The sequence below is a fragment of the Schistocerca americana genome, chromosome 9 (genome assembly GCF_021461395.2).
Source record: "Schistocerca americana isolate TAMUIC-IGC-003095 chromosome 9, iqSchAmer2.1, whole genome shotgun sequence".
In the NCBI taxonomy this organism is placed as follows: Eukaryota; Metazoa; Arthropoda; class Insecta; order Orthoptera; family Acrididae; genus Schistocerca; species Schistocerca americana.
The window spans coordinates 145,967,460-145,994,593 of record NC_060127.1 but is presented as its reverse complement, the minus strand read 5'-3'; the positions used below and the strand labels follow the sequence as shown (position 1 = coordinate 145,994,593).

Sequence of the window (27,134 nt, the reverse complement as noted above, 5' to 3'; positions counted from 1 at the left end):
AGTCATATAAAGCAGGACAGAAAAAAAAATTACTAGTGATCAGCACAGACCTAGTGTCGGTCCCTCGTATTATTTTAATGGTTTCATTGTCTAGATAAATCCAAATGTATAAGAATTTTTCCCTCAGCTACTGGACAATCATCTGCTTTGCTTTTATAACTGGCCACATGTTGAATCACAAAAGACAAACAACTATTTGTCATCAACATCCTACAATTAGTATAATGTACATTTCGTATTTCGAACTAAAAGATAAGAGTATATTAATCTAAGATGAGATCTTGCTCCTGATGCATTGTAATAAAAGCTTGCAACATTGTACATGATTTCTTTCTAGTTGCATATAATAAAAAGCAAATGTTAAAAAATATAAATACATTTACAGATGTTTCTATGTCTAAGTTTGACTAAGGCGCAAAAAGTTCATTCTTTTGTATTATCGCTTATGCAGTTCACGTAAGTGTAGTACCGCAAGCTGTAAATAATTACATTCTTTAGATCGACCCTATCTCCACTTACAAAGATCTGTGGATAGCTCTTACAAGTAGTCTATTTTAGGAAATGAATGCAATGAAACCAAGGCTGAGTGGGACAGCGTTTCAATCAACGCTTTGCTGGATCATTTGACGATGAAATGATTAAGTTATCATTTTCTGTAAGGTGCTGCCATTTCAATTTAACAACTGTAACTGAAAGAAAATGCGCAGATTCAACATAGCCTCAAGCACAGCAGGACAGGTAAATGAATTATTGTCGACTGGTGTTGGATTCTCGTCTAGTTCAAAGCAGTGTAAAGGATGAGATGCGTGTGTCACTGTTTGCTTCTGTGTATTTTTTCCCCTTGGTGGTCTTGTCCCCAGCGGCAAAGGGATCTTAATTCATTAGCAGCTGAAGGTCGAAGATAACACAGGTGCAGCCATTATTCAATTAGAACCGTCTTATGTAACAATGATTTCATTGTTATCTTAGTTAGGTTTTCACATTATGGTGACTCGTCGAATTTTGAGCACATTGTAATAGGGTGGACGTTGACTCTCCCTAAGAATATCGACTGGCATTTAGTAAAGGTTTTTAATTACAATAATAAAGAACGTTCCTGAAAAACTTTTATTTACAGATTAAGTAATAACATGTATCACTATCAAAGAACATTTCAGGCAACAATAACAAAACAGAATACAGTTTCACATTAATATAATACAAAAAGCAAAGTTGTCTGTAATGAAGAAGTAAGTTGAATTAGCGCAGTCATTTTTTTGAAAAACCTGGCACTGCACTCACTGCCTCCAATTCATTATAAACAAGCTCTCGTATTTTAAGTTTCACAAACATTTGCCGCTGAACTGGAGGGTAGTTTATTGCACTCCTGAGACTCATCAGGAAGTGGTATGTATCATCGTTTTCGGTCATGTCTTGATGTGCCTTCATCACAGCTAATTTGTCCTTTTCGAGCTTTAAATATTCTTCTTCAATATTTGGCCCACTTCTTTTTTTTTTTCCTTTGCGATACTGTGCTTGCCAGTGGCGACGTTTCATCAACTGCCACTAATGATAATATATCAGACTGATCTCGTTCACCTTGTGGACTAGAGTGGTCGTTAGACAAAAATTCTGGAGGTGGTTGAGATTGACTTGCTGGTTCCGTTTCTGATGACAACGAACTCTGCATTGCTCTTGGAATTAAAATATGTGGAAACTGCATCATTACTGTCATACTATCCGAATTTCTGATACCAAATTGATGGACACAAGTTAATGTCATGTATATGTTATTCTGCATTCATTAAAGTAAGAACATCGCAAAAAGATGTCACAGACAACAGATTATAGTAACGTGCCACAGCATGACTTTACAATGCATTGTCATCTGGTAGGGAAACATTTCCGTCCCTCAGTGACACTCATATCTGTCTCCGTTTACAATTAAATGCGATCTATTCAGTGGCGGCAATGCCGCGATCGCTGACAAGCTATTGTTGTAAATGCATGTAAATACGGTAGATCAAATAAATGAAATAAAAGTAATTTCGCACGTATCATTATAATAAACGTAATTTTTCCTCACTGATTGTGAAATGTGAGGTAACTTCTCAAAATAAAAGACGTGTGCAGTCAGACTTGTGATGAAAGCAGAAGGGAGACGTGTGATGCGTGTACTGCAGAAGCTGTAGTGCTGCTCCACAGGCTCGCGCCTGCGGTCGGCTCGCGCCGGCAATATTGAACACTCGGGACGTCGCCGGCTCGGCTGCGGGAGGCTCACACCGTGTCGGCGCGGCCCGGCCGCCAGTGTGAACACCGCAATTCAAAACCATGTGTTTGATATCGAAGCGGGCGGCGGCCCAGCCAGGCTCGGCTCGGCCCGACCAGCAGTGTGAACACAGCCTTATAAGGTAGCAGCAATAGGCCTTTTATTATGCTTATTGTTAAATGTATTGTATAAACTGCTATCTTTAGTACTGGATTATTATGGATATTAATAATAGTAATAAGAAAATAATCCATAATGTAAACTAAATACAGGTGTCAACTTTATTTAAAAAAAAAGAGTTCCACATTTTCCAGTTCCTGATTTCTCCAATTCAGTTTTTGTTCTTTCATCAAGTTGTTTCTGCCGTGAGACATTCAATTCTTACCAACATCTGACATGACCTTGTGTCATGGCATCTCACTTAATGACAACCTCAAGTCTGTGAGAAATCCTTGTTGGAACACACTTCAAACCATTAGTACTGTAATGAAATGTCAACAAATTTTGATAGCAATGATGCTCCATGTTTCAAACCAGCACTGGCAGTATCTTGTCGCAGTACTACTTTGAACACAAATTAGTTTAAAAGAACTGAAGCCTGAATATTTAATTCTGATCTACAAAACAGGTGTGCTCAAATATGGATCCCTCTGCACAGTTTTCAATAAAGGAATGAAATATGCCTTCAGTTTTGTGTGACAAATTCACAGCTGCCGTGAGGCAGTTTTTGCCTTGCAGCTCATAGTGCAGGCATCATGGACACAGAAAGACTTTATAGAGGAGGTGAGGGAGTAGAACTTTTTGTATGATACACGTAATCCTGATTTGGAGGTAGAATACCTTTGCCCTCGATATACTCTTGATAGAAAGCTGAATTCTCAAAAATAGTGTTGTCACTGTGACGTCCGTAACTTCCAATATTAACTACTGTAAACTTGTAGTATGGATCAACGATCGCCAGGAGAAGTAGCATAGAGAATTGTTTATAACAGAATAACTGGGATCCACTATTCTTCGGGCATTTTAAGCTGATATGCTTTCCATCTATGCTTCCAAGGCAGTTCGGAAACCCCCAAAGTTCTAGAAATCCTTCTTCAGATTTCTTCCACATCTCTGTTGTAGGGTTAGGTAAATACTTGGGTTGTAGAACAGTCCATATTGCCTGGCACACTTATTTCACAATTTCTGAGACTGTTGAACTTCCTAATCGAAAAGAAAAAGCTATGGTCTGGTGACTGTCGCCTGTAGCCTGTATCTGGAAAAGATTAAAATAAATAATGCCGATAGAATGAATAGATAACTTAACGACCAAAGATATGTTTGTTTAAATCAATGACAATGTTATGAATACAATGAAACAGAACAATCTATTTAGTAGAAAGTTCTCTCTAGCGGGACATACGGAACTAGATGTTAGTATCGTTTGCTGTATTCGTAAACACTGCAGATAAATTTATCACTCCACTCGTAACTACATAGTGGGATAACACTTTCTTCTGCCAAACCTTTCATATGATACAGCAAAACTGAAATGGAATAATTTATATGACTTCTGTATGAAGCCAAAGAGGCCACAAATGGTAAAACTTAACTCAAACAAATGGCTAGTCTGTGCCTTGTATCAATTGGCTTTCTCCAGTTCGTTGTGCACTTCTCAGTGCTACCTTTTTATCAGGCGATGCAGTTCCTCGAAACATTCTCACGAAATACAAAAATATTTGAAGTACCTATCTTCGTCAAGACTCTAGTTCAATACACAGATGATGGTATTCTGACTTGCTATTAACATCGTGCACCCAACATCTCCTCTTCTTGGTGCCATTTCATATTGCTAGTGCGAGGAGGAGTTCTTCCTCGTCCGAGCTACTCATTTCTGCACTTAAAGAAAATGAACTCGCACAAAGACAATGTGTCCCGCGTGAAGCATCCAAGACAATCGTGCTATGCATGCAAACTTAACAATGGGGTTCGGCCCCTTCCACAGTGTAAAAGCTGACGCAGCAAGAGTCGCTGTGGCTGGCCGTTGCCTGTGTGGCGTCCCTGGCCGCCGGGCCTGGCCTCCCGCTGCGCCGTCCATCGCGGCGGCAGGCCGGATTCCGTCTGGCCAGGCCTTAACCCCCCATGAAACCAAGTGCGCGCGCGCGCACTCGTGTGCGCGCACACACACTCACACACTCACACACACACACACACACACACACACACACACACACACACTGAAGAGTAAATACTTACAGGGCAAGACTTGACGGAGTAGTGAGTGATAGGTTCACCATTATCTGCAGGCACCTGCCACCGGAGCTCGTACCGGTTTGGGTATGGAGACACAACCACCTCATTCTCAGTTCCGGACGTGGCAGATAGCGGCAAACCCAGTAGCCGCGGCTCCTCTGGTGCTGATATCCGTGGGGTTGTGTGTGTCTGCTGTGATGACCACGGACCGAAACCGACCTCGTTCTGAGCCGCAAACCGGAAGTTGTACCTGGTCTGGGGCTTCAGGTTCTCCAGAATGTATGGAGAGTCTGAAACATTAAGGGCAGAGCTGGCGAGTCACCGAGCAGATGGCCACAAGTTCTGGAGCAGCTTCATCCATTATGAGAAGTGTGCACTGTATGAGGATTGGAACTTTAAACAGTGGTAACTTTATTTACTCTGATACAAAATAGATGCAAGTTTCAAAACTTTAATATCCCTCAAATTTGCCACCAGCATTGTATACAACCCACTGCCCCTGAAATGGAAGTCACAGGATACCTTTAGCTGTGCCATTTGTGTTGATGGTTTAAGTGACTCAGTCTAATAACCTGACGAATCTGCGTAACAGTTTTGAAGTGAACATCACGAAATACCTCTTTTTTTTAGGAATTGATACAAAGTCACATGACTTAATTAAGCTTCTGGCAGGTGATACAGCAATTAACAGTCCTATCAATCGAACAAATCCGACACAGCCTGACCTGTATGCACCAGAGCACTGTCCTGGAAAGTGATGATTAGGTTTTGCAGAAAATATACCCACTTTTTTCTCAGAGCTCATCAATGTGTGTGCCCAAAAATGTCCAGTAACACAATGAACTGAAGTCTACCATTGTAAAACAATATATGTTAGGATAATACCATCACAATCAAATACAAGAACCACTATAGCCTTCACACTGCTGCGGTTATGACAAACTTTCGATTGTCATGGTGACCAATAATTATGCAATTTTTTTTATTGGTGTTTTAGGTGTCTCTCATACTATTTGGTGCATGTCTCATCCACAGTAAAGATATGATATAAGAAAGCCTCTCCTTCGTGTTCCAAGTGTTCAGTGTTGGTAGAAGCAGCATCCTACCAGGGTCATTTTAAAATTTCTGACAAATAGTGCAGGACCCATTGTCATGCAATTCTTAAGTCCAGACATTCCATTGGGATGTAAAGCACCATCATATGCACTAATCCTGTCTCTGAGGCCAGCTCATGAATTGTTTTGCGTTGATTTTATCGAGTAATGCAATACCATATTTATCCAAATGCAAGCTGGCCTTTTTTTCAGATTTTAGTGGTCCAAAAATGCACCTGCAGCTTTGATTCAGGGCCAAAGCCTAAGAAGTTCCCAAAAATGCTGCTAGAATCTGCCACAATAAGTTATTTTGCCACAGACATCATTGTGTTGGTGTTTTGAGTATTGAATGTACTTATTTTATTCAAATTTAATATTCTCCATCTTCAAATTTTTCAAATATTCATAGCAATAAAATAAATCTCTTTACATATACACCATCAAAATGGACATTTTTCAAGAACCTTGCAGAAGTTGGCAAGCATGGTAAGTACATTTTGACATTTCGACAGCTCCTGCTCATTTGGAAACTGTTGGCACACATCTTTCTACAATTAGCCGTTTCTCAATGCTGCCAATATTCACAATGTAGTAATAAGAAGTGTTTCACTGCCTTAATTTTTCATATTCATATGAGTACAAACAAGTTCCACTTTTGAACATGAGCATCCTTATAAACCTTGGTTTTCTGCGAGAGATGTCTACCACAGCACATGATCGATATGAATCGTGTTAACTGCACTGTATGTAATGTGTGGAACTTTTCCACTAACACCCCCCCCCCCCCCCCCCCCCATCTTCACTTTAGTTTCTTCCAATGAATGGCCAATGAGAGCAGTGCTCATTACAACATTTGCACACAGTATATTCAGATTGCATCCTTTGTCTCAGTCTACTTTACTACTTTTGTGAAGTGTCAAGTTTTAGTCTACCACGATGAACCGTGTTCACTATATTGCAAAGTTGAAAAGAGAAGTGATTTCTCTCACAGAGAAAACATGAAATCGTGCTGCAGATCAGTGACACGGGATCAACACAACTACTGTGAGATTGTGATGGCAGCAAAAGGAAGAACTTTTAGCTTGCTCCAGCATAAGAAAAACATTTCTTGCACCAAAATATGACCGCTGAATGTTTTTTTAGGAAGCAGAGACAGACGTGCTTACCCATGAGTGCGGAAATTATCAGAGTTAAATCACATTAAGTTGCTTGACAGCAGTAAATCACGAATTTTAAAGAAGTCGCAACTGGATTGCCCAGTTCATGAAATGTTGGGCATTTTCTCTTCATGGGCTCACTTCAATTGCACAAAAATTGCCAGAAAACTATGAGGAAAAACTTGTCTAATTTCAGCATTTCGTAATCGCACGGCACACTGAAAATAATTATCTTCTTGGTCAGATATGTGATGCGGACCACATTCCACTGTATTCTGACACGCCAACAAATTGCATGATAGAAGAAAAGTGGAGCAAGGATGTCAAGATACTGTTCACAGGTGGTGAAAAGCAGCAAACCTGTCACACTTGCCTATACAGCCGATGGCAATAAACTACCGCCATTCATTGTTTTTAAACACAAGACGTTACTAAGTCAGAGTCATTTCCAAATAATGTTATTGTATGTGCTAATGAACGTGACTGGTTCACGGAGAACTTGGTATTACATTGGAAACATCATCCTGGTGCCTTGTTCGGTTTGCCAAATATGCTTGTACTAGTACTATAGTCTTACAGGGGTGCAGTGCTCATTACAACATTTGCAAACAGTACATTCAGTTTGCATCCTTTGTTTCAGTCTACTTTACTACTCTGGCTCTAACATAAATTTAGTAGAGGGCAGAATGAACTTCGGGGTAATTCCAGGAGGGTTGACATCAATTCTGCAGCCATTACATGTTAAACAAATCATCTAAGAATAAGCTTAAAAATATGTATATGCAATGGCTAATGAAAAAACATATGCAATTAACACCTACAGGGCTTGCTAAACACGTAAGCTCATGTGAGTGGATTGTCCAGTCTAGAAAAGATATCCCGGATAAAACTGTCTGTCACACATTTTTTTAAAAATGCTGTGTTTCTAATGCACTTGATGGCACAGAAGATGATGCTCTCTATGAAGGGAGTAGTGACAAGGAATTGAGTGATAAAAACTCAGAATCACCCAAGTAATGATCAAAAACAGTATGTACATGTTTACAATAGTAAAATATGATTTCCTTTTGTACTTTCGCTTTTCATTTCTAAGTCAGTTTTCTTTATAGATATGTGATGGTATCCAACTAGTCAGTGAGCCTATGCTACTACCAACGAGAAACACATGGTGTTTGTGTTCCTTATGTGTGTGTTTATGCGATAGTTATTTACATCTTTGTGTTCTATTATGTGCTGCAAATTTGTATTCTTGTTTGCCACATTAATGGAGGCTTTTCCAAAGTGACACTCGCCTCTGAATCACCACTGTCAGCCTACCTGCATGAAGTTCCTATTACGGCCACCTGTATTCTTGGCAGCCACGTCCATATTTGTTTGTCGAACAACACTGAAAGATGTAGGAAACGCTGCATGAGAATGATTTTCTGAAGTGATGGAAATACTTTCATTTTATGCCCTGTACATATCACTTGATATGTTAATGATTTTGTGTAGACAGATTATATTGTTTAGAATCTTAAATACGTAATCTACTTAAGTACCCTGTCTAAATTCACCAGAGAATATGTAGATTGCTTTTTGCCAAATTTATTTCCTTTAAATCAATTGTGAAACTCTGTCAAGCCAAAATGTTAAATTTCTTGGATGTAAAGACCATATTTCATTGAAAGACAAAAACACTTCGGATGAAATTTATGTGACACAGGAAGACTGACATACAACTCGGATACGAGTTGCGATACAATATGGAAAAGTCTTAGTGGCCCCAGCTGCCCTAGTTCTGCTCGGAACATTTCAATAGATATCACAAATTGTCACTGGTGTCACTGTTTGCAATGTAATAGTAACTTTAAGTATCCAAAAGATAAATTTAAGTCCATTCGAATTACTACAAATTAATACTAGTCCCCGCAAATCTCCGAGAGGTGGGGCCACTTTATACTTTGTCCATCATATGATAAGCGAGTGATTTTTAAGTGTGGCTTGATATGAGGGTACCATCCCCCTCCCCACCCCAAGCCTCATTTTTGGGATGCAGCTCACATCTGAGGTCAGCTTACATTTGGGCAAATACAATACCCACAGACACCTCTTCTTCACTGACAGGCTGTCAATCTGGCCAACAAATGTCTGCCAGGTTCTGGTGGCTTTTACCCACCTTAGCACTGATCTGTAAGGCAATTCATGTTCTCTGGAAGCTTCCTGAAGACCTCGATGAGTCCATCACATTGTGTGTTTTCTGACACAATTAATTTTTATCTGACTCCATCATTCTAATTTCAAATGCCTTGTGACAGCACTATATTGGAATGTATGCTACACAAGACCCTGTTCTTCTCATAGCTGCACAAGCACTTAATGTATGAAGGGAGAGTACAGTGGTACAGAGGTAATGCAGGTGGTATATGGATATTATCTAATTCTGTTGTGTTGCATCTTTATGGCAGTGTTGGCACTATTTTTAAGTTCCAACTCTTGTAGTTCAACACTTGCTCACATTTGTCGTAGAAAGCAATAGATTCTTACCGACTGGCCATGTCCTGTTAAGTGCATCTTCCCAGCCTTGACTGTCTTGCTTGTACTGAACGGCATAGTTCTTCGTCGGAAGGCCACCGTCATTTCCAGGGCCGAAGAATTTAAACGTCACAGTTGTGGCTGGAACATAAAACTGATTATGATGTACATTTCTAAATTGCCTATTTCTGGTTTTAGTCTTTATGCTTCTAAAAAATGTGTCCTAATTTTGATGCCTGCACTTTAGCATGTTTCGCAATTTTTCTGAGATAGAGGAGTGTATTTCACTGGGTACATAATTTTATAATGCAGAACATTACTGGGAATTTCATTCTGTCACTTTTGTATGTAAATTGAGACAAATCATTACAGACTTACTTTTTACAGTAATGTTGGCATAAATAACACTTATGCATGTGATCCGGTCACATCCAGAAATGGCTATTAACATTCTCTCTACTTATTTTTTCTGATGAAAACATGAAATTGAAATGTTTTAAACAACTATTTCATTTAATGAAATCAATATCTATAAATTCAAATTACTGTAACAAGTTAAACTCATTCTTTAATGTCCACTCACATATATCTCAGTAATTTACAATTTTTGTACCTCAGTTATTATATCTTTGAACTACAGTGTGTTGAAAATTTATCTTGGGAATGGCATCAGTGCAAGCAGAGGCAGTGTGAAAACAAGTTCAAATATGATGTATAAGTACAGATATAAAGAAACACAAGTTGGAGTTTGACTCGATTCAGTGTTACTGACCAAGGGTTCACGAATTGTAAATAAATTAGTATGTCTGCCAAAAATGGAAGTTAAAATTACATATTAAAATCGCCAGTTACATGAAATCAACTTTTGTCAAGAGCTATGATTCAAGAAATAAGTAAAATTAAGTTGCCTCTCCTTTCCTCAAATAATTTTTAAAACATTGCAACAAACTCATTAATTTGCAGTTAATTGCAATTACAGCTGAAATCCCAATGAAATTAATAGTCGAGAACAATGGCAAAAAGTGTTCTGGTTTCAGTGCAGCACAATTATATAGACTACACATCTCTGTCTAGGGTTTAGAATGGATTTTTATATTCTGGTGCAAATGTCTATAAAGTGCTGGTGGACGTCAGTTAGGAAGTTGAAAATCCTCAAATATTTAAGCACAAAGAAAAAGAATACCTCACTAACTGCACCTACAAATTATCAGAATATTTGGATGCAGGAATGTAAACTCTGCATACCTTTAACATTTGTATTGCAAAGGTCCTGACTTTGAAAAGTACCAGGTGGTTATAATTAAAACTTTATTTTACATGTTATAACACAGAAACAAGTAACCGTACGAGTACCAAACTTGGTAGCATTAATGTAGAGAGTATGGAGTGCATGATTTCCATGTGCCACAGTGCCACTGCCCAGTTCCAAACTATGGCCACCAGGTGCTGTGATCCGCCATTGTGATTAAGAGTCTCACACACCTGATCAGTCACAGTGCACTTGTTAACGTGTCAACAAGAGCTTGGACAAAAGGAGCAGGGCATTATTGGTGAAGCTCTATTATCAAAACAACAATAATGCTGCGGTGGCACTTTGAGAATATCGCTGGCTGAAAGGATTACAGAAGGATCCTCTTTCTCCACATGCTGTGAAGAGCAAGATGAAGAAGTCAGAATAACTGGAGGAATAACTGGAGAACTGGGCGCCACTCCGGGAAGAGGCTGATGAACGGTTGCACCACAGGTGGTTGATTAAATCGCGGTTGCTATGGTAGACAACGCCCGATCATCAGACAGTGCAGCCACGGCAGCTGAACACCCCGTGCTCCACTGTACGGAAGGTGCTTCGAACCATTCTCAAATGGTATCCGTACAAGAACCATATCGTACAGCAGTTTGCACCACAGGATGCACAATGACGTATTGACCTCATTGTCCACTTTCTCGCAAGGATTGAAGATGACGCGGGCTGGCCCTAGACCGTCCTATGATCTGACGCGCGAGGTGAACAAACAGAACTCCCAAGTGTGGGGATCTTCACCTCCAATCACTGTGCATGAAGTTCATATGTATGGTGAACGTGTCACCGTATGGTGTGGCTTCACAGCTACATTCATCATTGGCCCATTCCTTTTTGAACAGGTTGGCGTTCGAGGATCAAAGATGTGCAGTGTGACTGGCCGGCATTACTGCGATTTGCTTCGCAGAATGGCATACCAGCCTTACAGAGAGAGACACACATTGAACTCAACAGTTTTCATGCACATCGCTCATGAATTTCACCTGCTTCTCCGAAACACATTTGGAAATGATAGAATTATCAGCTGATTGTTTCCAAATTCTTGGCCAGCCCGATCACCTGATCTCACTCCCTGCAATTTCTGGTTGTTTTCCAGGGTTTTCCAGGAGAACATTCACATGTGGTGATCTGAAGCGCATCATGTAAGGAGAGGTAGCCAGCCTACCTATGGACAAGTTCCATTTTGCTATGCAGAATGCAGTACTGCGCTTTCAGACTCTTCTGGACACTGATGGGTGCCATATTGAGCCCCTTCTGTAGCAGTAATGGTACTGGTATCTAATGGTATGTTGTACCATGGCAGAACAATCAAAGTGTTTGAATTGAATTAATTCTCCATTATTTCTCTTCCTCGTGTTCTTAACATTAATGCTGCCAAGTTTGGTCTTTGTACGGTAATTAGTTTCCGTGTTATAATGTGTTGAATAGGTAAAGTTTATTTATAACCACCTGGCATATAGAGAGTTGATAGTGAAAAGTTATGCAAATGCTTTGATTACTGAATTATTTGAAAACAGCAGCTGAGGCCTGCAGGAGAAGAAAGAGTAGTTTCTCCAAAGTAGCTGTTTTATCCCTAATATTTGCGCATAAATTAATCTAGCAGTAATTACCGCAACTGTCAATTTGAATAGAACAGCGTCAGTCAGAATTTGTTGGTAACATACGACACAGAAGCTGCTTCTGCCTAAAATCACACAGGAACAACAAACGAACACAACAAACATGACATAAAATACAACACTAACCTAGAAATTTGTCATACAAAACAATAACAACAAAAACACAGATAAAAACAATGCACGACAACCATCATTAAAATCTATTACAAAATAGCAGGGCAAAAACATTTTTAAAGGACTTGGATAGTGCAGCTGGGTGACCACTTTTTAATAATGGTTAATCCAGCTGGTTCTCAGTACACAATAACCTCCCTCACAACATTCTGAAAGCAGTGAGACACAAAAGAAAAGAAACAATACATAAAATCCTGAAACCTGTACCATCTTAATTTGTCGTTTGATATTGAGCATTTCAAATGGAAGAAAGAGAGCAGTCCTCAAGTCAGAAATTAAAACACTCTAAATTAAAATATGGTGCATCAATATGCATGATTTGCAAGTTTTACAAACAGGTGGGTCCTCCTATCACATAACAAAGACATTTTCAGGAGACAATTTACCACTCTTAAACACATTAAGGGTTATTTCCTCTCCTCATTGAGGCTAGGAGGAGGTGAGCCAACGGTACTTTGTAGATTTTGCCGGCTGTACGGAGCCTGCTGCTCGTCACTTCAAACCTCTGAGCCTCGTGTTAACATTAGGGTCCCATGGTCACACGGTATGCGCCAAACATTTGCAAAATATGTTGACTAAAGTTATCTATCTTTTTCTGTACCATCACTTTGAAACCAACGCACTTGGGAGGGAACAAGTTGATCCCAACAATTTCACCACTTTTTAAATTCATTCTGGAAGCCTCTCTTCGCTAAAGTATTTAGTAACCTCCACCATGTCAAATCTTCATCCCTTCAACTTGATTTTCATCTTGGGATGAGGGAAAAATATTGTGGATTGGGTTCAACTGTCATTTCATTTTTAGTCAAAAATTGCAGAATCATGGAGGTCTTATGCAGTCACGAATTGTCATTGTGGAGTACCCAATCAATCACACACAACTTCTGTGACAGAGAACTAGATGGAAAGTTATACAATAAACTGGGAACTGGGCTTTAAGTGGAAAATGTGTAGTGCTGTGAATAAAAATATGAACCTGAAAATCGGTACCAAATGTGGAAATTCATGCAGATACTACTACAAGGAATGGCCATTAATTACAATCTCTTAACCGCATAATGTAAAAATTTTTATTTTAGTAGATGCCTCGACAGAACCAGTATTTATGAAGGAACTAAGGATGCCCTGACCACACAAATGAGGGATGCTATGAAGATGGTCACCTCTAATTATTTATCATTGCATTTGTATTCCAAGGGCTTTCTTTAATTATGTAATTTACATCTAAAAACCATAAGTAGCATATACTGGTGAGCAAGTAAGACAGGCTTCAATAGTAAGAGCTCACCGGTCATGACGTCCATCTTAACCTGCAGGACGGCAGACGGCACGCGAGCCTCCCTCAGCATGATCTCGTGAACAGCAGTCCCATGCTTGTTGGTGGCAGTGCACTTGTAATTGCCGTACATTTTGCGGTTGAATGGGATTACCTGCAAATTGATACAAAAAATGAATGGCATACATCTAAATGAAATCAATCAGTCTTTCCTTCTCCGCCCGTACGGTAAGTCTCATCTGACCTGGGCTTCTTAACTGTACCTCTTTCCCTTAACCTCTCCAGTCCTCCTCCTTCACCCTTCTTCCTTCCTCTTCAACTCTTCTGCCAGAAGAAGAAGCCACTGGTTCAAGCTTGTAAGAGTAAACCTTTGTATGTGTGTGTTTTCTCCTGCATGGTGAGTACACTGTTTTATCTATCCAATTACATTGTAAAGGGCAATTGAGCATCTCTATTTGATAACTACTACCTAAAGAGGACACAAAGACTGCCCCGTAAGCAAAATTTCTTTATTGTATTTTCCATCAACAAGCCACGCTAATGCTAGTTTCGAACTGGACATTCCTCATGCGATGGGCATTGTTAACAGGAAATGTGACTGTGGGAAAGTCAGTAGGATACTTTTTGGGTTGAAATTAGTAAAAAAAAGAACTGAAGTGTGAATGGTCAACAACAGTATATAAAACATGCTTTTTTCAATATCAATGGTAGGCAATGAAAACCTTGTAACTCCACATATCTGAGAAAACCCGCAATTAAAATAACCAGTAACTCCCTAACAGAGAGAGATTGGAAGTGCATGGATTTCTCTAATCTCTACGCTTCTGTTTTACAGTTATACATATTGCAACTTTCTGTATCACTTTAAATTATTTTTTTTATTTTTATTTTTTTTTTAATTTTATTTTAAAGAAACGATTTTTGCTTTAGCTGTAAAACTGAACAAGATGAAGTTACGAACAACTAGTTTCCAATATCATATCTTTTTATTTTTAATCATTATTAATTTCTATTAACGTTTTCTTTTCGTCATTAGTAATAAGAAATTTGTACATTGCCGCAGAACATGGCAAGGATACACTTTTAAAATTATATCTGTAACTAAAGAGCAATGTCAGGAAAATATTCATTTTTTTAACAACTTCTGTTTCAGTTTCGCTTGAGAGTACTTATGTTTTACATCTCACACAAAAAGGATGTGTAATTTTTACTCATGCCTCAACAATGTGTGTAGTAAATACTATGGTGATAAAAATACAAGAAAAAATATATATTAAGAGTTATCATAGCTGCAAGACTATTTTTCTTTATTACGCCAATGTTCATTCACAAGCATGACTTTTGCCTGCAATCATAAGAAGAGGCAGCAATTTCTGCAAGACATTTAAAAATATATATGTGTGAATCATCAAGATTTAGTGGATGGACTGTATGATTGGCAACCACAGAAAATTAGAGGTCAATTAATGATGTCAGCATAACTTGATAGTGACCTCTATTAAATATATTGTCACAGAAGAAGCTGAGTACTACAGCCACTGTGATGTAGTGGTTATGATACTAGACTGTTGCAAGAAGGTTCATGAGTTCAAAACTCACCTGAAATGTAAAATTTTAATTCAGTTTGAGTACGTTCTAGAAGCATCCACAAATGTCAAGAATCATTGTACTGGAATGTTCTGTAACAGTATACATGCTGTATGTGTTCTGGCTGGAGGCAGTTCGCTCCGCACTCTTGTATGTGCAAGTGCTGAATAATCCTTTGTTAAGTGACATTAGTGTTCGTCATTGATCTAATTACACCTTCTTCTACGTGACATTATTCTGGTGGGGACACTGAGTACTGGACCTTGTAATAGCGCACATTATCGACGATACAGTGGCTCCCATCAGGCCACGACAGAGCCACCGTTTACGTGGCAAGAAACCCGAGTTCGAGCCATATTCAACAGATCGCAATCTATCGGAGACATAAGAGGAGGTTACAATGACAGCAACTGTATGCCACCACATGAGACATCCTTCCGGGTGCTCTGGTGTCGATGTCGGAGATCCAAACAAGGACTGAAGGTATATGAGCATATAGCCAAATTTAACAAATGGGATGACACCGTATGTTTGGCTAATGTATTTTTCTATTTGGATGGCACCGCCAAGCAATAGTATGAGAACAATGAGTAGAAGTTCACAAGCTGGGAAGTACTCCAGGCGGAACTGCACAAGTATTTTGGCGACACACAATGACAGAAGTGCAAGGCTGAAGATAAATTAAAGTGCAGGGCACAGTGTCAGGGGAAACTACAGCATCTTGGAGCTGTGTAAAATAGTGGATCCTAGAATGAAGGAGGAAGATAAGGTTGCACATCTCATGAAGGGTGTTGCTGAGGACATGTATCAAGCACTACTCCTGAAGGAGGTTTCAACAGCAGACGACTTCATAAAATGGTGCCAGTATATCGAGACAATGCATCAAAAAACAATTACACGCAAGAAGTTTGAACGGCTTCCAAACGTCGTATCACAAGTGTTCTTTGGCAGATAGTGAGAGAGAAAGTTCAGAAGGCACTCGGATTGCACAGCGAGCAAAAAACTGAGACGCTTCAAGAGGTCATAAGGGAGGAATTGGAACAGACATTGAACCCAATCTCTCGTCCTTCATTTCCCTTTAAAATGGTGAAAAAGTTGAGATCCAGGCGAAGTTACGTTCCTATACTATCACATGAGGAACCTGTTGGGGCACCACGGAAGACTGACGTCTGGACAACCCAGGATAACCAACAAGAATGTTTCCACTGCGGACGACCGGGACATGTGGTGCACTATTGTCGAGAAAGGCGGCGGATATTTGATGACACCCGCACCAGAAAACAGCAGACCGATCTTAGCCAACGCCAACTCCAGGACAACGAAGATGAACAAGAAGATGCAGAGGCAGGACGATGTAGGTCACCATTGCCGCAAGCTGGCCGCTGGAGAGGACGTCCCAAACACTCCGATCAAGGTCTCCATCACCGTTTAGAAGCTCCAGCTGATCACCCAGCCGCTGCAACCTGGAAAACTACCGTATTTACTCGAATCGAAGCTGCAAATTTTTTCTAGTTTTTGTAATCCAAAAAACCGCCTGCGGCTTAGAATCGAGTGCAAAGTAAGCGGAAGTTCTGAAAAAAGTTTGTAGGTGCCGCCACAACTAACTTCTGCCGTCGAAAATATGTAGCACTACACAGGCTTGCTTCGCAGGCACAAAGATAAATACTGGCGCCAAATTTTGCGATGTATTCTTTCGTGTTTGCTGCTATCTCGTTTAAATCCTATCTGCCTAATAAACTACGAAACTAGAGTGAGACAACAGCAAACGCGGAATAATATACATATCATGTCATGTTTATATTCGTATTATTCTTATGGCTAATAGTGATACAGTCAGAAATGAAGCACGGCAATTGACTAGATTTTTAAATCTAAGATGACCAATTTCTGTGCAGAATGCAATGTAATGTACTAAAGCAGCGTCTGCAAAGATTTTCAACGGGGAAAAATTTTCGCTAAACTCTCATTCAGAACATTTTCTATCATACGTAGTCTATTATTTGGTTCTTGTTGATCATTATCAAAGAAAACAGCAGTGTAAGTAACAACAAATAGCAGTCTCTTGCCTACGCTGCGGTAGCGCGCAGAAAAGCAAACCATGCCGCGAGCGGCGACAGGCCGTGAACACGCACTATCAGAATGTGTCAAACAATGCATCACACAGCACAGTAATGCATTTTCAGCTTAGAGTGACGCTAACACCTATAACAAAGAAAATGGCACTTATCAGATGAAAGAAAAATAAGCAATCAATTCAAACCAGATGAAGCACGTGAAAAAGGAAGGGTACCTGTATCAATACGGACGTAGCGCCTGACGCATAGCAATGGCTACCTTGTAAAGCTTAACTGCTAAGCTTACGACTCGAACCAAACTACTGTAGTTGTATCATCATTCATTCGACCTAAATTGTGTCTCATATTAAAATGGACCAACTTTGTTTAGATTTGGAGGTGCGGCCTAAAACTTTTCTCTCTTCTTGAATTTCGAGCCTCAAATTTCAGGTGCGGCTTAGATTCGGGAAAATTTTTTTCCTTGATTTCGAGTCTCATTTTTCAGGTGCGGCTTAGATTTGAGTGCGGCTTAGATTCAAGTAAATACGGTAAAGGGTGCGACCTTCCTTGGAGGTGGGGCCGCCGAAGAGAAAAATCCTCTGCTGTCGATCACTACAAAAATGATAGGAAACTACGTCGATATCCTCGTGGATGATCGACCAGCCCAAGCTCTTGTGGACTATGGAGCATCATATTCAATCATTTCGGAGAAGTACCGTCGTCAGTTGCAGAAAACTGTATTCGTTGACAGCAAAGCATCTCTGCTGATGGTGGCTAATGGGAAATATGTAAAACTTACAGGAAGATGTGTCATTCGTGTGGGTATAAGTGGCCATACACAACCCTTAGAGTTCATCGTCTTACAAGAATGTACTCATGATGGGACTTTTTGAAAGCTTCTCAAGCAATTATAGATCGTGGTCACTCGAAGATTATGCTAGACGAGATGGGATACCATCGACAGGAAGATGTGCATCCGAGTGTGTGGAGACTGTGTGCTGGATGAAGTGATCGTTCCTGCAGTCAGCACTAGAAAGGTAACTGTCCATGTGTCATTCCATGCATCAACCCATGGATCTTGTAGTGGAATGTAAGAGAAGCATACCACTAAGAATAACTTGGTCATCCCAGCCTCTGTTGTCTTGTTTAAGAACGGATTCAGAGAATTGTGGATAGTTAACCGTATCTGGGACCCGCAGATCCTTCTAAGATTCATGCGCATGGCAAATGCTGAGCCATTAATTGCCGAACAGCTGAGCATCATAGAAACCTCCCATGCCCAGTCTGTGGGCAAAATTGGCGCTACCACTACCAGACAAGATCTTCTAGCTCAACTATCACCAGATCTCACTAAGGAACAACAGAAGAAGCTACTTGTCATTCTTCAAGAGTTCTTTGAATGCATCAATCCACAGGTGAAGAGGAAATTAGACAACTTGACAGTGAAGCACCAGATTAGCACTGTTGACCGTCAACCAATAAGCCAGAGAGCATACCGTGTGTCAGCAATGGAACGTCGAATAATTCGCGACGAAGTAGAGAAAATGATGAAGAATTATATCATTCAGCCCTTGGCAGAGCCCATGGTCGTCACCAGTGGTTCTCGTCAGGAAGAAGGATGGCAGTTGGCACTTTCGTGTTGATTACAGGAAGCTTAATAAGATAACTAAAAAGGACATTTATCCTGTTCCACGAATTGACGATACACTAGGTTGTCAGAAGGGGGCTAATTTTTTCTCAACCATGAACATGTACTTGAGATACTGGCAAATCGAAGCAGATGAGGCTGATGGGGAGAAAACTGCATTCATCACCCCCGAGGGTCTGTATGAGTTTAAGGTAATGCCATTTGGTTTGTGTAATGCACCAGCAACTGTTGAACGGATGATGGATAATCTTCAAAGTCACCTGAAGTGGACAATGTGGCTTTGTTATTTAGATGACATTATAGCGTTCTCAGAGACATTTTATGAACATGTAAAAAGACTGAGGGCCATTCTTAAGTGTCTCCAATAACGCGGAATGAAAATTAATCCAAGAAAGTGTATCTTTGGAGCAAAGAAATCAAAATACTTGGACACCTTGTGTCAAATGAAGGTGTGTGGCCAGACCCAGAAAAAGTGAGATCTATAACGGAATTTTCTATTCCTAAAAGTATTAGAGATGTGAGAAGCTTCCTTGGATTATATTCTTATTACTGTCATTTTATCAAAGACTTTTGTATCAAAGCCAGGTCACTCCAAGAGTTGTTAAAAGCTGATGCTAAACTTATCTGAGGTCGTGCTCAACAAGATTCTTTTGATGTGCTGCGAAAAGCTCTGACGACTGACCCTGTACTTGGTCTGTATGATGAGAGAGCATCTACAGAACTACACACAGATGGCAGTGGTTACACACAGATGGCAGTGGTTATGGGATCGGTGCTGTTCTGGTGCAAATTTTGCATGGAAAATGCTTCTAGGACACTTACAAAAGCCGAGAGAAACTACTCAACTACAGAAAGAGAATGTCTTGCTGTGATATGGACCATGTGCAAATTTTGACAGTATCTCTATAGAAGGCCATTCACAGTTGTTACAGACCATCATTCACTTTGTTGGTTGACAGGTCTTAAGGATCTAACAGGACGACTCGCCAGGTGGGCACTACGTCTTCAAGACAATACCATAGTGTACAAAAGTGAAAGAAAACACTAAGATGCCGACTGTCTCTCAAGAAACCCTGTGCAAGACCATCAAGACTTTGATGAAGATAGTGACTGTCTCGCTGCACTCCAGGATCTCTCTGCTGAGCAGAAGGAGGACACCAAGATATCTCAAATTATGCTTGCTTTAAACTGGTCAGAGGATGTGAAAGGACAATTTAAGGTAGTTAATGGATTACTTTGCAAGAAAAACTTTGATCTGTTTGGAAAGAGGTGGCTACCAGTGATTCCTAAACACATGCGCTTATATGTTCTGCAGAAATTCCATGAGACACCTGAAGCCGGACATTTAGGATTTATTAAGACATATGATAGGATCCGATTTTTCTGGCCAGGTTTATTTAGGAGTGTCCATCACAATGTGTCACACTGTCGAGAGTGCCAGAGGAGAAAGGCAGTTCCTCAGAAACCATCTGGCCAACTCATACCAATTCCACTAGCCAAAATGCCTATCCAGTGTGCTGGGATTGACCACCTCAGACGATTTATAACGACTGCTAATGGCAATAGATGTATTATTGTTTGCACTGATTATCTGACACACTATGCCATTACAAAAGCCACAAAAAGCAGCCAAAGCATTGGAGGTAGCCAAATTCATCGTGCCCCAAGGTCATTAATTACAGATTGAGGGAAAGTTTTTTAATCGAATCTAGTGACAGAGATGAACTCTCAGTGCAACATTATTCATCACATGACAGCAGCCTACCATCCGCCAACAAACGGGCTTACTGAACGCCTTAATAAGACCTTGGCCGACATGCTATCAATGTCCGTCAATGTTGAGCAGAGCAACAGGGATGAGGCGCTACCTTTCGTGATGTTTGCCTACAACACCGCCAAACAAGACACCACAGGATTTATGCCATTTTTCCTGGTGCATGGGTGTGAGGCAACTACGACGATGGACACTGTGTTTCCATTACATCCTGATGACATGGACGACGACTTCATCGGCCAGGTGTTAACCAGAGATGAGAAAGCTCGGCAGATAGCTCAACTCTGCACACTGCAGGCTCAAGAAAACAATCAGCGAAGCTATGATGCGAGCTACCGCCCTGTTGTTTACCAGCCTGGTGATCTCGTCTGGATCTACACTCCTGTTGATCCCTCTGAGAAGCTCCTCGGGCGCTACTTTGGACCTTATAAGGTGGTAAGACAGTTGTCTGATGGTACTTATGAAGTTGAACATTTTGAACCAGACACAAGACAATGAAAGATCAGAGATATGGTCCACGTCCTTCGAATGAAGCCCTGTAACGATCCTGCAACCCAGGGTAAATTTGAAGTTCCGACGACAGGCAACAAGTGGAAAGGTGTTGAAAAGTGTAGGAGCAAAGGAAGTTCTAAGAAGATCACTGCCAGGGCAAACACCAGTCATCGGGCGTCGGAGAATGCAGGACCGGTGACTCATTCCTGGACTAGGAGGACATAACACCGAGACGCTGTTCTCTTAAGTAGGGAGCAATGTCGCAGAGGAAGCTGAGTAGCACAGTCACCATGGTGTAGTGGTTATGATACTAGCCTGTTGCATGGAGGGTCGTGAGTTCTAGACTGTGAAATTTTAATTTCTATACTCAGTTCGAGTACGTTCCAGAAGTATCCACAAATGTCAATAATCATTGTACAGGAATATTCTGTAACAGTATATATACTGTATGTGTTCTGGCTGGAGGCAGTTCTCTCCATGCTCTTGTATGTGCAAGTGCTGAATAAACCTTTGTTAATTGAAGTTAGTATTCATCTAATTACACCTTCTTCTATGTGACAACATATATATCTGTAATAATCGAACAATTGACTTTTTGTTAAGCACCAACTTTGTTGCAAACTACAGTTTTTGTGACTTCAGTATTGGTGCGTTGCATTTTATTTTTCTTATGCTGTGAGGAAAACTGTTCATGGCACCAATTTAGTCACAACAAGAATTCATGCTTTAATTCCAGTACTGCAAGTAGGAATTATCTCTCATTACATACCTTTCATGCCAATTCATACTCTTTGTGTTAGCTGTTGGGCTGCCTCCCAGCACAGTTATTCCAAAATCGAGGCATCATATGATACTGCCTTACACTGTACACCTCCATACAATGTCAGTGTACAGGGTGCGGGGGTGGGGGGGGGGGGGGGGGGGGGGGGGGGACAATTTTGTAATACCCAAACAACTAGCTCCCAATATCATACCATATCGTTATTAATTTCTCTGAATGTTTTCTTTTCATCATTAGTAATAAAAAATTTGAACCTTGGCACAGAAGATGGCAAGATAGGTTTTTAAAATTATCTCTGTAACAAAAGAGCAATTTCAGCAGAATATTCAATTTTTTTAACAAATTTTGTTTCAATTTCGCTTGAGAGTACTTGTTTTATATCTCACACAAAAAGGGCATGTAATTTTTTCTCACACGTCGACAATGTGTGTAGTAAATGCTATGTGCGATAAAAATACGAGAAAATATATATTAAGAGTTATCACAGATGCAAGAATATTTTTATGTTTTTATTCATTCACAAGCATGACTTTTGTCTACAATCATAAGAAGAGGCAGTAATTTCTGCAAGACATCTATAACTATGTATGTGCAAATCATCAAGGTTTAGTGGATGGACAGTATGATCAGCAGCCACAGAAAATTAGAGGTAAATTAATGATGTCAGTGTAACTTAGTAGTGACTCCTATTAAAAATATACACTCCTGGAAATTGAAATAAGAACACCGTGAATTCATTGTCCCAGGAAGGGGAAACTTTATTGACACATTCCTGGGGTCAGATACATCACATGATCACACTGACAGAACCACAGGCACATAGACACAGGCAACAGAGCATGCACAGTGTCGGCACTAGTACAGTGTATATCCACCTTTCGCAGCAATGCAGGCTGCTATTCTCCCATGGAGACGATCGTAGAGATGCTGGATGTAGTCCTGTGGAACGGCTTGCCATGCCGTTTCCACCTGGTGCCTCAGTTGGACCAGCGTTCGTGCTGGACGTGCAGACCGCGTGAGACGACGCTTCATCCAGTCCCAAACATGCTCAATGGGGGACAGATCCGGAGATCTTGCTGGCCAGGGTAGTTGACTTACACCTTCTAGAGCACGTTGGGTGGCACGGGATACATGCGGACGTGCATTGTCCTGTTGAAACAGCAAGTTCCCTTGCCGGTCTAGGAATGGTAGAACGATGGGTTCGATGACGGTTTGGATGTACCGTGCACTATTCAGTGTCCCCTCGACGATCACCAGTGGTGTACGGCCAGTGTAGGAGATCGGTCCCCACACCATGATGCCGGGTGTTGGCCCTGTGTGCCTCGGTCGTATGCAGTCCTGATTGTGGCGCTCACCTGCACGGCGCCGAACACGCATACGACCATCATTGGCACCAAGGCAGAAGCGACTCTCATCGCTGAAGACGACACGTCTCCATTCGTCCCTCCATTCACGCCTGTCGCGACACCACTGGAGGCGGGCTACACGATGTTGGGGCATGAGCGGAAGACGGCCTAACGGTGTGCGGGACCGTAGCCCAGCTTCATGGAGACGGTTGCGAATGGTCCTCGCCGATACCCCAGGAGCAACAGTGTCCCTAATTTGCTGGGAAGTGGCGGTGCGGTCCCCTACGGCACTGCGTAGTATCCTACGGTCTTGGCGTGCATCCGTGCGTCGCTGCGGTCCGGTCCCAGGTCGACGGGCACGTGCACCTTCCGCCGACCACTGGCAACAACATCGATGTACTGTGGAGACCTCACGCCCCACGTGTTGAGCAATTCGGCGGTACGTCCACCCGGCCTCCTGCATGCCCACTATACGCCCTCGCTCAAAGTCCGTCAACTGCACATACGGTTCACGTCCACGCTGTCGCGGCATGCTACCAGTGTTAAAGACTGCGATGGAGCTCCGTATGCCACGGCAAACTGGCTGACACTGACGGCGGCGGTGCACAAATGCTGCGCAGCTAGCGCCATTCGACGGCCAACACCGCGGTTCCTGGTGTGTCTGCTGTGCCGTGCGTGTGATCATTGCTTGTACAGACCTCTCGCAGTGTCCGGAGCAAGTATGGTGGGTCTGACACACCGGTGTCAATGTGTTCTTTTTTCCATTTCCAGGAGTGTATATGTGGAATAATCGAACAACTGACTTTATGTTAAGCACCAAACTTGCTGCAAAAAACAGTTTGTGTGATTTCAGTAGTGGTACACTGGATTGTGTTTTTCTTACGCTGTGAGGAAGACTGTTCATGGCACCACTTTAGTTACAACAAGAATTCATGCTTTAATTCCAATACTGCAAGTAGTAATTATCTCCCATTACATAAATTTCATGCTGATTTATACGCTTTGTGTTAGCTGTTGGGCTGCCTCCCAGCACGGTTATTCCAAAATTGACCAACAGACCTCACACAGAGCTTTTCATTAGCAACTGTCAACATGGACCCGCAATTTCAAATTCACAGCATCACGACAAATTATCACACATTACAAAATCCCGTTTTGCAATGGGGAATGTAGCCACAGCGGGAAAAGCCACAGTCTATGACAAAGATTGCACTGAAAGTAGCCGTGATCGAACAAGAAACATTACAACTCAATGCACTTATGCAGCGGGCACTATGCGACTTCACTACCAATTGTTTCCAAAGTGTAATCTCAAACTGATTTGTAGTTAAATAACTCTGTATGTTTCTTCCCACCAACTCCCATCATAGCCTCTCAGAATTCCCAGAGTTTCTCAGTCTTTCCACAATTTCCCAGTAAATTCAATTTCCCTGAGAATTCTCAGTTTTCCAGACACGTTGCCAATCTTATGTTGTTCTCTCTTATGGCAAAAAGACAGCTGCTGTCAGTCTGCTACGTTTGATCTGTAAGGGAAGCACTAAACAACACAAATATGGTGAAAATAAAATATCACTGTAAGAATGAAAAAGGGGGTGGGAGGGGGGGTTACAAGCTTGCTAGTAGGCAAAAGAAATCAGATGATTGTGAAACGGTTTCTTGAACTAAACTATGTAGTTTGTCAGCTTTTGATGCCAGAGCCCTATTTTCTTTACTTAACTGCATCACTGTTTTTAGCCATTTCTTTATCCCCATTTTGTTAGTGTGTTTACTCACATCCAGGTGGAAAATGAACAGGAAGCGGCATGAATCAATGGTCCTACATGAATGAAGTACCATCACATTACAAATCTCAAACTCTACAGAGCGATTAAAATAATTTTGTGATTGATGTTCCAGTGAGTTCAGTCAATCACAGAACGCGATAAACTGAGAGGATGTCAGAAGTATTTGGCACTCGGCACACGGCGAGACATGGGGCAATGCCCACGGTAGCCAGCTCGTTTCATTGAATTATTTCCCTGAGGATCAATAAAGCTAACTCCACAGCTGCGGCGATGGCAAGCGGCTCGCGTGTGCTCACCTGGAGAGTGGAACGCGGCCCACTGCCGAAGAGTGTGTAGCCCGTCTGCTGTAGCTCCTGGCCTTCACGGCCACGGAACAGGTCCGCCCCGTTGAAGTGCCAGCTGATGGTCGCATTGGGAATGCTGTGCGCCAGACATGTCAGGTTGACGGCGTGCTGCTCCCAGCCCCACACCTCCTTCTGTGGGGTGTCTGCGAACGACGGTTTGAACTCCACCATCAGATGGCCGTTCTTCTTGACCTCACCACCCTTTGAGCAGGAACAGAGAATGGTGTACTGTTTAGTCATTTCTTTACTTCAATGTATGCTACAGTCATGAGTATAAACAAAAAACAGAATCAATCAAAGTGCAAGGCGTCTTGAGAAATCGGTCCTTAACATACTATGCAGAAAAATGGAAATGACAACTGAACTGAACATCAGAAAAAAAAAAAAATTCATATCCCTCTTAACGTTGTATAAGTGGGATAATAAATACAGAAAGGTAAACCCGTGATTAGGCTTCTGTCCTGATGCAGGCAGAGTGCAGCCTTTCATTCAACAGGGCACTAGGAGTTGGAGGGTGACAAGCTCATCATCCTGGCAGGCTTTTGCCCCTGCGAAAGACAGGAGGCCGAGCAGACCTGGGGGCGTCCTGGAATGAGGAAAAATCCCGGGACTTCCAAGGACAGAGTTTAGAGCTCCACCTACTAGACTACAGTGGCCACTTCCAAGGGAGGCCCTGCTTAGCACATGAACAACCAGAGAAAAGCAAAAGAAGACATAAAAGAGATAACAAAGTTTACAGATGGCTTCTGCAATCCTTGTTGATTGGAAGAAGGCAGTGTCAAAGATAGGCAGTGTGGTGGACATAAGGAAACATGATAGGAAATGTGTGCCACCACTGCTCAGTGAACTGGAGTCTCCGATGAAACCCATTCACAACAACAACAACAACAACAACAACAACAACAAAAAACACAGCTGTTGTTGAAGTACCACAGTAAGATATGCAGGACTACATTACATAAAGACTTGAAAATGAAAGGATTTGACCCATGTTTGTGAATGATAACAACATGTTGCAGCAAGTGGGTTTCAAGTTCACCCGTAAAAGTAAGAGGTTATTGGGATCTGTACAAATTAGAAGATCTGAATTTCAACTACATGGCTTACCTCGAGTGGATCGTACTGTCTCTAGTGCAGACAGTTAGGAAATGTAATGTGGAAATAAATCATTGTGATTTTACTCAAATTTAAACAGCAACACACTTGTTAAATGTATCGATTTGCAGCATTGTAGGCCAAGAACAATAATTACAAATGTGTCTATTAAAATCAGTGCTTACCATCCACGACATCATGGTACTGTTACGGAATCTACAATGAATATGCCAGAATATAAAGATGTCAGAAACCATGTTATATGAGGAACAAACGGAAGCAAAAATGGCAAAACAACAATAGTAACATTTTTCCAATAAAACAGATAACTGATATTCTGAGTTTAACGGATATACTGATTTAGGATTAACTGACTCTGTAAAAGCATTTCATAAGGTTAATAGGGACAAGTTTTAGAATGTTATGAAGAAAGGATCTATTAAATGTTTCATAACATTTAGGCAAGAACACAACCCACAGTAACTTCACTCCCACAGTAACTTCACTTATCCAGCCCAAAACCATATTCAATTTTCTTTCTTCATCTTCTGTCACTGTCATACTACAGTTGCCAATTAAGTTGTAATTTTACTCACATAATCAGTTTCAATTGTT

At 41.2% G+C, this 27,134-nt stretch overlaps 1 protein-coding gene across 4 annotated transcripts in view; it reads right to left on the bottom strand.

Annotated features, from left to right (window-relative positions):
• The window catches only part of LOC124551302 (fasciclin-2), a 913,050-nt gene that overhangs the window by 88,370 nt on the left and 797,546 nt on the right, over window positions 1-27,134 (bottom strand). For all 4 annotated transcript variants that reach the window (XM_047126311.1, XM_047126312.1, XM_047126313.1 and 1 more), the window contains exons 9-12: window positions 25,377-25,625; window positions 13,627-13,768; window positions 9,258-9,386; window positions 4,484-4,770 (exon numbers count right to left, since the gene is read on the bottom strand). In XM_047126311.1, coding sequence (XP_046982267.1) covers window positions 4,484-4,770; window positions 9,258-9,386; window positions 13,627-13,768; window positions 25,377-25,625 — 807 coding nt within the window. The remainder of the gene's footprint in view (window positions 1-4,483; window positions 4,771-9,257; window positions 9,387-13,626; window positions 13,769-25,376; window positions 25,626-27,134) is intronic.